Source organism: Gadus chalcogrammus, chromosome 13, assembly GCF_026213295.1.
Source record: "Gadus chalcogrammus isolate NIFS_2021 chromosome 13, NIFS_Gcha_1.0, whole genome shotgun sequence".
Taxonomy (NCBI): domain Eukaryota; kingdom Metazoa; phylum Chordata; class Actinopteri; order Gadiformes; family Gadidae; genus Gadus; species Gadus chalcogrammus.
Window position 1 is genome coordinate 13,686,727 of NC_079424.1, and position 17,500 is coordinate 13,704,226.

Below are 17,500 nucleotides of genomic sequence, written 5' to 3' on the forward strand. Positions count from 1 at the left end.
AACCGATTGTAATCAATAATGCATCACCTGTGCTTGCTTTTGTCCCTGATCCGGGACAGCCTGCAGCTGGAACGGGAAAGAGTGCACCCTGGGAGTCCACATCGACGAGGGCTTCACGCTGTTCACCGAGGACATGGGCGTGAGGAAGAGCGTCCTGCTGCAGCAGCCCTTCGAGCGCCTGCGGATGTCCTCCGACGACGGCGTGCGCATGATCTTCCTCGACTTCGGAGGCTCCGAGTCTGAGATCGTGAGTTCTTATAGACGCGTTAAACTTTGGTTTTCAACTTGTCACAAAAACACAAAAATACTACTACTATTCTTCTTTTTATAAAATTGTCAGATCGATTTTTTGTCCTGAAATGTTAAAACATGATGGTTACAGTTTCGCTCATGACACTATTGTCATGTTTTTAAATATAAAATATGAAACACGTTTTAATATGATATACCCTATTGGAAAACGTTTCTCATTTAGTTTTGTTTTATGTGTCCCCTTCCCCTTATCCATTCCTCTCCTGCTGCAGCAACTTGACCTTCACTGTTGTCCCAAGACCATCGTCTTCATCATCCACTCATTCCTCTCTGCTAAGGTCAAGCGACTGGGTCTGATGGCATGATGATAGACACCAGGAGTACACACACACACACACACACACACACACACACACACACACACACACACACACACACACACACACACATATATGCATAACACACGTGTGAAAACACATTCAGTCTTTCTCTCTCTCTCTCTCTGACACCACACACGCACGCGTGTACAGCTTTGAAGACGCATAGGACGAGAGAGGTGTGAGGATGTTTTCCGCCTGCGCCTCTTGAATACAACTTACCAACGTGGAGTCAAGGAGGAGAAAATGCAAAAAAGGTTTGGACCTTATTCGGGTCATTTAGTGGAGCAGGTTGTCCTAACAGTTAGCCAGCAGTTAGCATGGACGGTCTGTGTGGGACATTTAGACAAGTCAATGTAGCGTCATACATGTTAACGGATTGGGGGAAAACGTTGAAGCAGTGCATGGCACTGTTACTAATCTCAAAGCTCCATCCACATGCCCCGTTGGTTAGCCCTGCTTTGTTTAGTGAGTCATAACGCGCAACTTTTAACATCTTTGTCTTTTATGTTCGGTCTTTTCTTTATTTGCCACAGAGTCACAACAGTTGCTTTGGCTTGATGAGGCGGAAGCAATTGTCCTTTATTTTTATTTGTATTGAGTGACAAGCGACAGTTTGTCAAAGTCTGTCGTTTTTACCACTTTTTCATCTGTCAATGTTGAACGTCTGTCAGTTTATAACAGCGAATGGATGTTCATGTTGTGCCATAGTTTCTAATTATTATTTTTGTATTCAACTGTTTTGTCTTTCTGTGAATCGATTTTTATTTTCTCTCTTTCTCTTATTTCACTTTTCTCCTTAATATGAGGTCTTACTCATTCTATAACACCTGCAAGAAAAACAAGATGAAAAGACAGACAATACTGACATACAAATTGACATACAAGATAGTTTAATAGACAGGTAGCTAAATAGATGGCTCCTTTCTTAACAAACACATACTATTCTCCCCGGTGCAGTGTGTGGAATTTAGCGGTATCAAATTAAACGGATTTGGTAGAAATTAAATAAAATAATCATAAATACGTTTTAATTAGTGTATAATCTCATGAGATTGTTAAATACGTTTTAATTAGTGTATAATCTCAAGAGATTAAGAATTGTTGTGTTTTTGTTACCTTAGAAAGAGCCCTTTATATCTACAGAGAGCTTTTACAGAGAAAATCATGATCATTAAATAAATATAAATAAATATAAAAATATCAAGGAAGGTTACCACTTGGCTACTCGGTGCTGTCATAGACGATAACATAATTCTTGAAGTACCAACTAGCCCCTTTCAAGCCACTACATGCCCCCATAGCTGGGCAGGGGGGTTGGATGCAATCTGCAACCTCACCACTAGATGCCACTAAATCCAACACACCACACCTTTACCTTAAAGCTGGTGAAATCATGTCTACTTCGGCCACTGAGGTGACTGAAGTTCAGATTTTATGTGAGGCAACCGATCAGAAGTTTCGTAAAAAGAGATACATCTTTTCACCTCCTGACCGAACAGAAGCTCTCATTTTGAACGTGAGATGAGACATACAAGATACTCTGTACTGTAAGGGTAAAAGTATAAGTAGTTATTGATGCTTTCATCAATTACCAGATGACGATATTATCATGTGAGGTTTTGCCACGAGTCAGCTTTAAAAGCTGATGAATTTTTATACAGTATTGTCAAAATCGGATGATGAGAATTGTAACACCTTACAATTTTTTGATTATTTTTTTACATTTGAAAGTGTTAATTTTCCCTTTAAGTGATCATTTTACGCTTTTATTTTCAATCGATCAGCCACGACTTGAGGCCTTCTCTCTGTATTACACTTATCTCACTTATATTAATATATACATATAAATATATATTTCAAAGAAAAGAAAGTGTTTGTTTTCAAGAATATAATGTATTGTATATTCTTATTTAAACAAAGGTGTGCCTTGCAGGGTTGTTTGTATATAAAAAAAGTGTAATAAACTTTGATTGTTAACTTGTTCATATGCTTCATTAATTCAAGACAATACAATGACAGCTTGACTTTGTCTAATCCCTATCTTCTGACCCAAATCAAAACATTAAATATGTGAATGCTTCAAAGATCAGCTTGGTTGACCAAGCATCGATTATGGTTCTGACTACAATTTTCGATATTCTGCTTTGTTCGGAAATAATTTATTCTTGAGATTTGCGCTCAGTATAATGAGCCAATAAACATAAAATCTCCAATGTGAAATACTAGGGACTCAGAAATTCGATTCAAATCAATACTCAAATCAAATCAATACTCAGGGAACTATTTGTCAACAACTGAATTCCCTTAATCTTACTGTATTTCTCTCTTAACACTCTCTCCCTCTCTGTATCTCTCTCTCTGTATCTCTCTCTCTCTCTCTCTCTCTCTCTCTCTCTCTCTCTCTCTCTCTTCTCTCTCTCTCTCTCTCTCTCTCTCTCTCTAAAAAAATAAGTAAAGCACTAAGCTACATGGTTCTACATGCTAAATTAATTGTGCTGGGTATTACTGAATACACTTTTATAATTTAAATAAACCAGTGTCTGATCAAACCGTTTGTCCTCCTTCTCTTTCAACCTTTTCATCCAATCCTAAGAGACAGTTTATAGACCACAAGTAATGCCTGCTTCCCCCTTATCCTTCAATATTTATACCCTTTATTCAATAATTTGTTTATCAACATTACTTGAATTGCAGTACTAAATTTAACTTAGTAAACTAAATTAGCTACATTTTGTTGAATGCAAGATTTTGAGGGGATTTCCTGTAGAGACAAGTCGAGTAATGGGACATGAGTAAGGTTGTGTGGGAAGATACCCAAACCTTCAACTCTGTCCTCCAACTAGGTAAGCCAATGTGCAGCAAACATCATTGTCCTTCATTTGGTCCAAAACATCGCTTCAACAAATTAAATTTGGAGGGCAAGTTTTTTTTTCCCGCTGAATTACCAGTAGTATTGATTCTACTATTGCATCTTTATCTTCTGATTGACTCTCGACTCCTCAGTGTTACTTTGTGGTGGTTAGATTAGTAGCAGTTCCTTAATTCTAGAACTAGAGCGACTGGAGGCAGTCCTTGTGCATCAATTACATGGAACATCATATATATTAATACAATGATGTCAGGGGCCGTCATTTATAATCTGATTTCTGCTCGTAAATCCAAATGTTTCTGTTTGCATTGTTACCGTTTCTCAAGAATTCATTGTCATTTAATTTGAGAACGCCTATTATTTTGACGCTAACCTGCAGTGTGTCTTAACACATATAGGTGGCAGTACAGCATTAGGGGTTACTGGAAACTAGGCCTTTCTGTGTATTGATTTCTCGCCTTGAGCAGTAGGGGTCTCTGTCTCCCTGTACTACTTCATCTGCTCTTAATGAGGAGAATGGTGCTTGGGAGAGAAAGAGATGAGATACAGAGGGTGGAATGGAGAAAAAAGAGAGGGAGAGAAACTGAGCCACAGAGAGAATATATGAGTGAGACTCCTAGAGGGAGAGAGAATACGAGAGAGAGGAAGAATTAGTATGAGAGTGGTAAGAGACCAGTCAAGCTTTGATTGAAGATGACCTAATTCTGAACAGGACGTCCCACAATAGTTCTCTCTCTCTTTCTCCCCCCTTATTTCACACAAACACAATCTTTACGAGCTCTCTCTCTCTCTCCCTCTCCCTCTCTCTCTCTCTCTCTCTCTCTCTCCCTCTCTCTCTCTCTCTCTCTCTCTCTCTCTCTCTCTCTCTCTCTCTCTCTCTCTCTCTCTCTCTCTCTCTCTGTCTCTCTCTCTCTCCCTCTCCCTCTCTCTCTCTCTCTCTCTCTCTCTCTCTCTCTCTCTCTCTCTCTCTCTCTCTCTCTCTCCCTCTCTCGGCACACACACACACAATAGGACAACTGAGAAAAAGAGGGCAAGAGATTAAGACCGAGGCCTGAGCTTTACGCAATTCCTATTGCAGTTTGAAAAAGCCCATGTTGCCTATTTTCTCACCCTCTCTTCCCCCATTGTGTGCCTCTTCCTAAAGAGAGGCATTCTAGGATTCAAACTCGACTTTGAGAGCAGACGGAACAATGGGCTACGGTAAGTCAAGGTAGACAGGCGCGCTCCGAGCCCCCCCCGCATTACCTTATGAAGAAGCAACCAATCCAATCACCTCCACATCAGCCCCTCAATAGCCATGTCAAATATGTACACGGTGACGCGAAGGAGGGGGGGGGGGGACCACGGAATCCTGTGTCATTGGAGAACAGTCATTCATCCCAGGGCTTAATCAATCAGGGATGTTTGATCCAATTCAAACTGCCTTCCAGGCATGATGGGAAAAAGAAAAATCAAACAGAAAAATCCAAAAGGTGGGAGAATGAGAGCTTTAACTGTCTTGCTCTAAGTTTGACGATGCCTCTTTCACTCTCTTTTCTACTCTCTTTCTCTCTCTATCTTTCTCTCTCTCTCTCTCTCTCTCTCTCTCTCTCTCTCTCTCTCTCTCTCTCTCTCTCTCTCTCTCTCTCTCTCTCTCTGTATCCTACTCCATCCCCCTTTCTCAGTCCTTCCCCCAGAGGCAGAAATTATAGCTAGTCATTTCATGCCAAGGCATGGCTTAGACGTTTTTTCTTTCTTTCATGCCTACATTTTTTTTGTATTGTTATTACTACTGTATGTCTTAAAGAGCCAGGTTAGGGTTATTAAATATGCCAAAGCAAATTGTATTTTCGCTCAAGTAAGCTCCTTGGAAATATTCCATCAGGGCAGCCTTTTATTCTTTCCAAATGTAGTTATGAATTTTAAAGTAGACTTGTATTACTGGAGGAGAGAGGGGTGTGATCAGAATACTGAGCAAAGCCTGGATTGGAATTCCTTGTTCTTAAGGATCTGGGAAAGCACTGTCTACAGTAGCCAGTGGAAAAGTCTCCACTTGCATGCACACAGGCATCAATCAGACCCAAAGTGGTGTCTTATTATTGGGAAAACTAGCCTACCGTGGATAAATGTTAAAACAATCAACGTGTGCAAACATTTTAACATTTAGTCAGTGTCCACCACCAGTTTCCTGAGAATATCACCCTCCACATAACTGACAAAGAGTTTACATGTTTTTCTGTGGATGGATTGCTGGAGGACATCAAGTAGTCACACATCATATTTCTCTTTCCTCCTCTGCCATTCTGTCTCCCATTTTTGTTATTCATGAGCATATGCTACTGTGTGGATTCCCTTGTCAATAAATATGCACAGTCTTAATTGTTCCCTTCATAATTAGACTACAGTTCTGTTCATTTTGGCTCAGGTGTACGCAAACGCTTCTTCTTTTGTCTCTGTTCTGGCACTACTGATGATTTCCATGACAATCAAGTGAGTGGAGCGAAGGAGGGAGAGAGAGATGGAGAGAGAGAGAGAGAGGGAGAAACAGAGGGAGAGAGAGAGAGAGAAGGAGGTGAGAAACCATTGCTGGAATAGAGCCCCATCTCAATCAGAATAGCTTATTAATAGAGCTGGTCGCAGGCAAACAGATGGCGCCTGCCAAACACAAACACAGATAGAAAAATTAAGAAAAAATGACAAAAAAACAAAAAAAAACGAAACTAATTGAATTAGGTGGAAAGCATTTCTCACCACTTATTGAGCAGTTTCCATTAATTTGATAATCCAGTAAGGAAATGTATGAAAATTGCTTCTGTGCGGAATGAATGCTATATCCTGTGTTTCTTTTATTTGCTGAAAGAAAAGCAGGGAATGGGGTTTGATGGTTGCAGTGTGTATGTGGGTGTGTGAGAGAGGAGGGAATAGGATTTAAGTCATTTTCTATTCATGGTTAACAGATGGAATTATAGAAATCAATACATGATGAACAATAGTGTTTCCATTAGGGTTGATTCATTACTAAATTAAATATAAGCAAAGAAAATATGTATTTGCTTATATTATGCATTATCATGATTCTGGGATGGGGTTTAATATGTGTTCAGTGCTTTAATAACTATCTAAGCACATTGTTCTCGTGTGAGATGAAATACATATCTTGTAGAACCATATGGTTTTTCCTGCCCATTCAAATTCACTCTAGCTTTGCAACTACACAAATACAATACTATATTCCCCAAAATGGAATAGTGTTCTTAAGTTGGTCCAGTTGCCCAATAGTCATGGACATGTCCTGTCTATTCCTTCTTGTTTATTTAATTGAAGGTAAAATCCCTTTCACTGGATTTTACTGGTGTGCGAACAGCGGACTGAATTTGTTTACTGTTTTTATCCTTGACAAGTCTTATTACCATAGGAACAAGTGGAATTCCATGTGGCTCTAATGACTTGAAATCTGAAAGTTTGACTTGACTCTTGAAACATCCTTCAAGAGAAAATGTGCCCATGTGCCCCCATGATCTGGAGCTGAATAGGAGGGAATACATTCTGTTCTCAGTGCATCAATGGTTAGGAGAAAATACATCTAAGAAAGGCTGCTTGTGTGGGTGCCTGCATGTGTGTGTGTGTGTGTGTGTGTGTGTGTGTGTGTGTGTGTGTGTGTGTGTGTGTGTGTGTGTGTGTGTGTGTGTGTGTGTGTGTGTGTGTGTGTGTGTGTGTGTGTGTGTGTGTGGAGTGTGTGTGCTTTTTAATGAAGGTGTGTGCATCCAAACACAAATAAAGCATTCACTGTGGAAGCTAGTAAACTATATATAAGTACTTTAGACTAGAGATGTATATTGAATTTGAAATATGGAAATTGTAATCAAAAGCGCTGCACTTAATGTTCTATGTCCTATTGAAAAGTAAATATGGTCGGAATATTGTCATAGACAAGTGCTGTCATTCAGAAAGGCAGGGGAAATTGTTCCCTATCCCCTCTGCTTAGATCCAACTGGCTGTGAGAGTGTAGTAAATAAATGGACTGAGCTGGAAAAGAGACTTCATACTTCTTTGTAATGGGGAAATTATCTGAAGTCATACATGTTCATTCACTGGCACTTGAGATTGAAAATTCATTTCAGAAACCTAGGCTAACACAGCTTCAGCAGTGACTGAGTGCTTTATTTGATGTAATTTGGTCATGATCAAACCATTACATAAAACATAGTTACTACGTCAAATGTGTACTATTGTGAATCAAATTGAGCTTCATACAAATACAAATATCCAGCAATCACAACAATGGCCTAACGTAGCTGTGAGCAAACACATTCAAGTTGTACTTTCAAAGTAACTTTCATCACAGTTTGACCAACTGTGTGAATCACAAACATCTGCCTGGGTAATTCTATCACTTTATACCTCTCACAGTTAATAGAAGTAGTGAATTATGTAATTGTATGGCCTAAGAACATTTTCCTCAAAGATTTCCTCAAATAAATGTAATTGAGTTAATTGAGTTATTATCCAAAGTAAGGCAGTTGTTTCTGTTGTGCTACATGCTAAAGGGGACCATGTATTTGCAGCGGGGCTCTGCAATGAGAATACCATTTCTTTGCATGTTTTTGTTGCTCTTAATCTGACTCAAGTCATCCCCATTCAGAGGTAGAGAAATATGGAGAGCAGGCACTATTATTCAGCTCCTCTGTAAGTGAGTACAGGGCTGGGCACTGGGTTTAACAACCCACTGCTGAATAGGAAAAAAGATAAAGCAAACGAAGACAGAGAGATGGAGGGAGGACGAGAAATAAAAGAGTATTTTTCTTTTGCTGAGCAAGTTTCTTCCTACCTCCATTTTCTTGTTGTTCTCCAGCACCATTTCCGCATATCCATAAAGAATGAACATGCATGCATCAGCATTTTCCCCTCTCACCTTCTGTATTAATATGAGTAAAATCCAATGACTGCCGGAAGTAAATCATTCGAATATCCTATTCCAAAATGGCATAGATAACTGAATTATTCGTGGAATAATAGTAAAGTATAGTTGAGACTACTGTAAATTGGATTTGGTTGCATTAGTTGAGTGTAGATAAAATTAGTGTGGATTAGATTAGTTTGGTTTAGATTACATTAGTTTAGTGTCGATTATACTAGGTAAGGTTGGATTAGTAACTGTACATTAGATCATTTTTTTGTGTAGGTTAGATTAGTTTAGTGTAGATACGTTTTTTCAGGTTAGTGAAGATTAGATTAAATTAAATTAGGTCAGATCAGATAGATTTACTTTAGATTAGATTTGTTTATTGTAGATTTGATTGTACAGTAGATAAGAAATCATGTATTAGGCTACATTTATTTTAGTTTAGAAGGTTAACTTTAGTGTAAATAAGATTGGTTTAGTTTAGAGTACAATTGTGCAGTGTATATGAGATAGTTAAAAGTAGATTAAGATTAGCATTGATTTGGTTAGATGAATTTAGTTTGTTGTGGATTAGGTTTAGGTTGGTCTAGATTACATACATTTATCATAGATGAGGTTAGATTTGTTTAGTTGAGAATAGATTAGGTTAGTGAAGGTTAGATTTGATTCAATTAATTTGGTTAGTGTATATAAAATAAATGTAGCATAGATTAGGTTAGATAAGTTTAATTTAGTAGATGACATTTGATAAGTTTAGTTTAATTTAATGTAGATTTGTTTAGTGTTGTGTAGATGAGATTGGATTAGTGTAACTGGAATTATAATTTGAGGTCTTTTGTCTTGCTACCGCACCACTTGTGCCAAGCGTGATGATGTAGCTATCGGTTGCACTTATTAACAGAGAGTTAAATGCAGATTGAAGTTCAGATATTGGAGATAATACACATTTGAAGACTTCAATGGATCTGCACAAACTAAACCCTCCACACCTCCTCGTTTAGAAACCGTACTGCTTTAGCAGTAGGCAAAGCACCTGGGAACCAATCAAAAAACATGGTATTCAATTCATTGCATTCTGATGCTGAATATGTCTATACTGTGAGCACACATATCCTTAATTTTAAAGTTATAATTAGTTCAGCCATTTCCAACAGTCTGGAAACTGAATCATCTACAACAAAGGGTCTGGGAGTGGTCATTTACTGTTGAATCATCCTCTTTATGAGTATAAAACCAAACACTACAAAGCAATGGATGAGTTTATGGTTCAGACACGCAATGCACTACCTGAAGTTTCATTATGTGTTAAAGGGGAGAGTACTAGCTTGCGATCCATGCCTTCATTTCAATATGTTAAGTGTTTAATGGGCAATCCTGAGAGGACCAATGAATAAATAGATACATATATTGTGTGTTTTGCGTCTGCAATGTAGCTTCAAGCTTCCTGAACCAAAAAATGGTATGACTTTCAGCATAAAGCCTTCAGTCATTTAAAAAGTACTTTCTTGCTGAAACCATCTACATTTCCTGCTGTGTCCTCACCACAGAACCAAAAATTCAAATGAAAGAAAAGTTTGGTCTGACTGTTGCTAGTTGGCCTTTCAAAGGCCTTTGCATCTGGGGTAGCTGCATGAGCCTAATCACATTCACTTGTGACTAAATGTGCAACAACATGCAAACCACAGAGCTAGCAGCTTTCTTATGTGGTGCCAGTTTTGTTGTGAAATTACGTTAAAGGATGAGCAGGTTCATGTAACGGCCCGCTTTCCCCTGGCCTTGTGTGAAAAACACTGACCGGGAATGTAAAAATAGTATGAGATTGCCAAAACAACAACTGTTCCTACAAGTGCTCTTACATGAGAATATGTGGCCACTACCTAATTGCATTCAATCATTTGATCCAATGGCTGCGATAAAACATGTTATTGCAGTCCCTGCAACACTGATACCTTTCACCCTCATCCATTGAACTCGGACAGATTTTCAGGTGAAACTTCATTATTTTGAGATGCATGATTTGTGTGTGTCCCACTCCCCGGCTATATCCCTTTACATATATATATGTGTATGTGTGTGTGTGTGTGTGTGTGTGTGTGTGTGTGTGTGTGTGTGATAATGAGAGAGAGAAAGACAGAGACAGAGAGAGGGGAACAGACAAAGAAGCTCACCACCCACACACATTATCACACACGCACACACACACACACACACACACACACACACACACACACACACACACACACACACACACACGGATGTACAGAAGTTACTGTGTTACCCAGCCGCAACCACAGACACTGAAAGAGAAAAATGCACAAACACAAACATATGCACAAAAACAAGTATACACACGTGCATGCACAACCCCCCACAATACGTATGTATATGTATATACATATGTATAAAAATATACACACACACACATACACAAACAAACATTGGGGACAGGCGTCTATTGTTGCACCCAAAGCCTGCTTTATCTAGCATTGCATTTAGAATGTATGACTGTGATTTTCCTATAATGTGTATCATATCACAAAGTGGCAGGTTTCCCAATTGTTCAATAATGATCTGTTTGCCAATTCAACACTGTTGAAAACGAGATGGAAGGCAGGCGGAGAATGAATAAAACATGGCAGGGAATGGTCGTGACAGTTCCATCTCATGGTCTCATTCTCTCTCTCGCTCTCTTTCTCTCTCTATCTCTCTCTCTCTCTCTCTCTCTCTCTCTCTCTCTCTCTCTCTCTCTCTCTCTCTCTCTCTCTCTCTCTCACTCTCTCTCTCTCTCTCTCTCTCTCTCACTCTCTCTCTCTCTCTCTCTCTCTCTCTCTCTCTCTCTCTCTCTCTCTCTCTCTCTCTCTTCCCTAGTCGTTCGTTCTCTCACTTCCTCTCTTACAATCTCACTCGCTTCTTCCTGACTTGTGTGCAATTGGGGTAAAATCTGTATTTGGACCGCTGCCTGAGTTTTGTGTGCACCATGCATTTCTTCTTCTTCTGCTGCTGCTTCTTCTTCTTTATCTCACACAATACGCCTACGACGCACCACGCTCACAAGCACACTAAACGTCTCGTCGCATCTGCTCTGTTGTTGGTTAAGATAGTCTACTGGCAGCCGCTAGTGTGTTGGCTGCGGCACACACTGTCTCCACGACTAATTAACTAATACCAGTAGCAGCCCCCCCCCCCCCCCCCTTCAGCTAAAAATAAAGATTTGCAGTATGTGCAGCATTTTGAAGTGCAAATACCCTGTGAGGTGCATGTTCGACTGAGTGTTTGTGGTGACACTTCCCTTCAAAGCTAGGATGCCATGTTTTTGAATTAAGAAATGTGTGATGAGTGATCCTTCGTGGATTGGAGTGCTGTGAAGGCTATACAGTCAAATCAAGAGAAAGCAGAGATCTGAGTTTTTCAACTTTTATTCTTTTTTATTATCGAGATTTAAAATAAAGAAGCATTGTGACACAAACTGATGATGCTGGCCTGGGAAAAAAAGCGCCCAGCAGCTGAGAAACGTAAAACGAAATGAAGCGAAAACATTAGCATTGTGAACTTTATATTCATTATCAAACCCAAAAAGAAAAATATTAAAATAAAATCCACCTCCATAGTAAGAAGCAAAAAAGATCTCATTTATCTCATAAATAAGGAAACCTGTTAATTGGCTTATGGACAACTACCAACAAATCTTTAAAATAATCATATCGTTTGATAACCATTTAAAATATTTACTGGCTTAACAAATAAAATAACTACAATTGGCAGGTTTATAGACAACTTGTTTGTGAACTTTCCATTAAAAACTAGAACAGAAAGGATGCTACTGTATGAAAAAAAATTAAACAGTCAAGCAAAACGCATGTATATTATTCACAAAAAAGGTGAGATCAACACAACTGAACACTTTAAAAACCTTCTAGAAGTTGAAATCACTGTAATGTGGTTTGAGCTGCTTCCATTCACATATCCAACTAGATCCCCTCCACATGTTGCAGAGGTAAAGAAAAGGACATTTATGACCAGACAAAAAAAAGGGGAGGGGGGGTTTTGAGGCAAGCCACTATTTCTTTCATTTTATCTCATATTTTTTATCTTATGCCCTCTCTCTCTCTGTGTCTCTCTCTCCCTCTGTCACTTCAATCTCTCATCTGACTCCTTTCATTTAATGATCTGAAGGACACATATTCTGTATTCAGTTTGAGATTGAACTTTATTGGAAAAAAACACACCAGTGAGCACAGATTTAATGCAAGATTGAGTGTGTGAAATGCTCCTCTCAAATCCAGCTGCACAAGGCTGTTAAAATTCACAAGAGAGACTCCGAGAGCGACAGGCAAACACTGACACGTGCATGCACGTGCACGTGCCGGGAGAACAGACATATACACACGGACACGTCACGCGCGCTCACACACACACACGCACGCACACACACGCACACACACACACGCACACACACACGTTATGAACGCAGTGATTCCAGCGATACCCTGCATCCATGTGTGCCCGCACATACGCGCATGCACAAAAGCACACACACGCACACACGCACACACACACACACACACACACACACACACACACACACACACACACACACACACACACACACACACACACACACACACACACACACACACACACACACACACACACACACACACACACATACACTCCACACAGGCAGACACACACAATATATATTTTTGAGATACAAACAGATGAATTACATGTAATATTAAAGAAGATCTTTCCGAACTTCCAAATTTCCCAATCCGATCCCGTAAAAGTGATATTTACAATCACACTGTGACCGCTCAGCAGACCTCGCGGGTCTTAAATATTACAAAAGGTTTCTGTTGTTTTGCTATGTGTTGTTTCTATTCCTTCCTCCCCACGGTCCCCTAAAGTACTGAAGGACCCGGCGCTTAGTGCTCAAAACCAAGAAAAAATAAAAGGACAACGGCAACAAGAACAGAACGAAAGAATTAAAAAAAAAAGGAACAATAGAGCAAGCTAGGAATAAATAAAACGGCAACAACGACATCATCATCATCATCATCATCAACAACAACAGCAACAACAAAAGGGAGAACACGAAAGGAAATTAAAAAATGATTAAAGAAGATGAAAAAGAAGAGGTTTTTTTTAATTGTATTTTCTTTTTTTTTACTCTCGCTCTTCTCGTTCTAATTAAAGCTCGATGGGGGGGCTGCGGGGGGGGTGGGGGGTGGGTTCCCTGAGGGGCTGACTCTCACAGGGAGACAGAGGAGGAGGATTCTGCCGCCTGGCCTGTACTGGGTAGGTGGGTGGGGGAGGGGGGGGCTAGGGACTTGGGGTGGGCGGGCGGGGCGGGGCTCCATAAGTGCTAGGCGAAATTGAAACAGCGAGACAAGACCCCCCCAATATGTTAAGTGGTACAGACAGTAGTCATCTATTGATACAAAGGAAACCAACTAAACCCTCTGGTCGCGCGTGTCCCTTTCAGAAAGAAAATCATAAAAATGAAATGTATAATAATAATAATAATAATAGAGGGGGGGGTCTTGGATGGTGGTCTTTTAAAAGGTAGAATGTAGGTCTGTGTATGCCTGCATTGATGCAGGTGCATTTGTGGATGTGTGTGCGTGTGCGTGTGAATGAGCGTGTGTGTGTGTGTGTGTGTGTGTGCGTGTGTGTGTATGTGCGCCTGCAAGCGTGCCTGTGTGTGTGTGTGTGTGTGTGTGTGTGCGCCTGCAAGCGTGCGTGTGTGTGTGTGTGTGTGTGTGTCTATCCGAGAGCGATGCTGGGCATGGGACAGGGAGGGGGATGGGTGGTGGTGGTGGTTGACAGTAGACTCCTCAGTGTGGTGGTGGAGGTGTCGTGGTTGTACACGTGTGTTTGACAGCCCACAGTCTTCTCCTCGCTTCGTCTGCTTCAGGTGAGGTAGAGTGGCTTGTCCCTGGCTATCATGCTGCCGCTGGAGGAAAGGAGAGAAGTGGAACAAGCTAACTTTAAAACGTGTCGTCCTTGGTTATTTGTTTCTTCCCGCCTTTTGTCTATCTTTTTTTCGGCATTCCTTGTGGATCGTATTTCAACAAACATTAAAACAAATGTTTTTAAATAAATGAATAAAAAATGAATAAAGAAATTTGAATTTAACATTTAATTCAATGATGCCAGACACGACATGAGCTTATTTAATTCTTTCTTTTTCTAAATGCTACACATTTGTGGAGGCTTGAAGAGCCCAGCCAAAAGCGTCCAAGTACAAACACAGCGAAAGCCTTCTGTACTAAACATCTGTTTTTTCACTGTTTCTGCCAGTCACATGACAAGCTCTATTATCTCACCATCATCTCTCCAGCTGTCCTGCCTCGCATCACTTGAATCAAGCTGACAAGTTTTCAACACTTCTATTTAAAGGAGTGGGAGACTGCTGCTGCCATGGATTTATAATGATTTCAAGGGACTCCCCATCTTCAGGAGATTATGATAAGACCATATCTGTCCACCACATTCAAAACAACATAACCTAACCAAAAAACCTTCTCTTTTAGATGAAAGTTTTTCAAAGCCAGATGGCATTGGAGTCTTTTTTAAAATGTCTCCTTCTTTCTTTCGAATATTAAGATTACAATGACTTTAATATTTCGGCATGAATTGTATGAATGATAATGAATAACAGCATCCATAATGTCATCCATTATTAGAATCTCGCATCATTTCAGTTTATCAATTTCCTTCTATTCCTTCAAGCCCATTTAATGGGTCAGAGTGTATTTACCTTCCATGCTACATTGCCAAGTGGGTGACAATTACTGTACACTCATAGCACACTGACAATGCAGTGTAATGAGCTACAGCGTTTCAGAGACACAGTAAGGGGAAGGGGGGCAGGGATACAGATCATGCCCCTACAATCTTGGATTAGATGTTTATTACCTACTTGTTCACATTAACTGGCCAAAATATTTGACCCCAACACCTTAAATGACTAGGGATCTCTATTGTTACTTAAATTGATGAATATGATTTTGGATACGAAAATCGAGCTAACCTGCAGTGGCTGCCACACTCCCGATTGCAGTATTCACCGTCCCAGTCATGGGCCTGAGGACCCCCAGGGCCGGGGCCTGGAGCTGGGGCACCTGGAGACTGAGGTCCCCCGACACTCTTCTGGTACTCCGACTGGAGGTGGGAGAAACTCTGGAGGGAGAGACAGAGACGGAGAGAGAGAGAGAGAGAGAGAGAGAGAGAGAGAGAGAGAGAGAGAGAGAGAGAGAGAGAGAGAGAGAGAGAGAGAGAGAGAGTAAATGAAAAAATAGAGAGAAAGAGTAATAGGGAAGAAAAGAGAGGAATAAAGGGAAAGGAAGGAGCGTCAAAAGGTCAATTTCCCATCAATGCAGTCTGAATCCAAAATGATTCCAGCTTCCCAAAACGTTTCCCTGAATTAGCACGTGACACGAACCTGCTGCCCGGGGGGTGGAGAGTGAATGGAGGGCTGCAGCCCCATCTGGTGGGAGATGATTTGCTGGGACTGGACCTGCTGCATACGGATAGGCTGGTTGAGAAGAGAGCTCTGCTGTAGGGAGAGCTGCTGGTGGGGGTGCAAGGGGGGGCTGATCTGGAAGGAGGAAGGGGGAGAGGCACTGATGCTGGGCAGCATCTGTGATTGGCTGAGGGTCCGCGACAGGGCGTGGCGGGGGACGTGGCCCGGGTAGCTCTGCAGGTCGGCCAGGGGGAAGCCCCCGGGCCCCAGGTACGGGGAGGAGGGCTGGGGGGGGTGTGGCACGTTGTAGAGGGGCTGGTTGGCGGGCAGCATGTGGGGCGACGGCTGGGCCGTCTGGTTGCCCTTGGCGTCCACGGGGTCGTTGTACGTCTGGAGGTCGAGGGGACAAAGGTGCTTTTCAGTGACGTTTAGGCACCAACGTCTCGGCCCGTTGTTGGTAATGTCTTTGTGTGTTTTCGAGGCTGAGCACGTGATGTGGGAGTGTTTCACACTAAGTTATACACACAGATACTCATGACTTTATGCACTTTCATGTATCCACGTAATGAAGGAGCATGCTCCATCATACACGGTGCATGGAAATAATGGGTGAAATAATTAGAACTAAGTCAGTGCAGGTGTGGCCTTCCCAAAAACACACACACAGACATAAACATACACACACACACACACACACACACACACACACACACACACACACACACACACACACACACACACACACACACAAACACACACACACACACACACACACACACACACACACACACACACACACACACACATGTGATCACTAAAACTCGTAACCTACACCCACCCACACCCACCTTGTCCTTTTCTTCCCCTCTCTCTCTCTCTCTCTCTCTCTAGTTAGCTTATGTGTATCACATGTTTCCAATAAGTCCTGTTTCTTAATATTAACTGTCAAGCTCTGCAGGCAGGGCACATTACATGACCGCCATACAGTAATGTCCCCCACAGCTATCTCTGTCTCTGTCTCTGTCTCTGTCTCTGTCTCTGTCTCTCTCTCTCTCTCTCTCTCTCTCTCTCTCTCTCTCTCTCTCTCTCTCTCTCTCTCTCGTCTCTCTCTCCTCTCTCTCTCTCTCTCTCTCTCTCTCCTCTCTCATCTCTCTCTCTCTCTCCTCTCTCTCTCTCCTCTCTCTCCTCTCTCTCATCTCCTCTCTCTCCCCTCTTCCTCTCTCTCTCTCGTCTCTCCTCTCTCTCTCTCTCTCTCTCTCTCTCTCTCTCTCTCTCTGGTTTGAGAGAGACTAAAATTATCAATTGTGAAGAATTGCGGAGCAGGCGAGTGAAGTTCGAGGGGTGTTTGGTGGGGTGCGGAGAGTTGTTGGGGGGGAGGTGGAGGGGTAGGTTGGAGGGCAGAGGCGGGGGGGGGGGGGGTACATTTGCAGGGGCCAGAAGAAAATGAATGATTGATGCAGGGAGGGAGGTATTGTAGGTGTGTGTATAAGGTGTGGTGGGGGTCTTGGTAATTGTTGCGCACCTATATGGTTTCATGGTTTCAAGTCAATTTGTGGATGATAGCAATACGTAGCATACAGTTCACCTGATCGTTCTGTTCATATGCTAATCGGCACAAAGGCAGAAGGGTATCTTATTTACATTGACGG

General features: G+C 41.4%; 2 protein-coding genes across 4 annotated transcripts in view; one reads left to right on the top strand and one right to left on the bottom strand.

The window, feature by feature from the left end:
- snta1 (syntrophin, alpha 1) overlaps nucleotides 1-706 on the top strand; it is a 32,444-nt gene extending 31,738 nt beyond the window's left edge. The window contains exons 7-8 of the mRNA XM_056605696.1: nucleotides 60-247; nucleotides 525-706. Of these exons, the coding sequence (XP_056461671.1) occupies nucleotides 60-247; nucleotides 525-617 (281 nt within the window). The 3' untranslated portion in view covers nucleotides 618-706. The remainder of the gene's footprint in view (nucleotides 1-59; nucleotides 248-524) is intronic.
- A 13,031-nt stretch (nucleotides 707-13,737) lies between these two features.
- The window catches only part of tox2 (TOX high mobility group box family member 2), a 96,709-nt gene continuing 92,946 nt past the window's right edge, over nucleotides 13,738-17,500 (bottom strand). For all 3 annotated transcript variants that reach the window (XM_056605346.1, XM_056605344.1, XM_056605345.1), the window contains 3 exons: nucleotides 15,831-16,241; nucleotides 15,420-15,568; nucleotides 13,738-14,339 (listed from right to left, as the gene is read on the bottom strand). In XM_056605346.1, coding sequence (XP_056461321.1) covers nucleotides 14,297-14,339; nucleotides 15,420-15,568; nucleotides 15,831-16,241 — 603 coding nt within the window. In that variant the 3' untranslated portion in view covers nucleotides 13,738-14,296. The remainder of the gene's footprint in view (nucleotides 14,340-15,419; nucleotides 15,569-15,830; nucleotides 16,242-17,500) is intronic.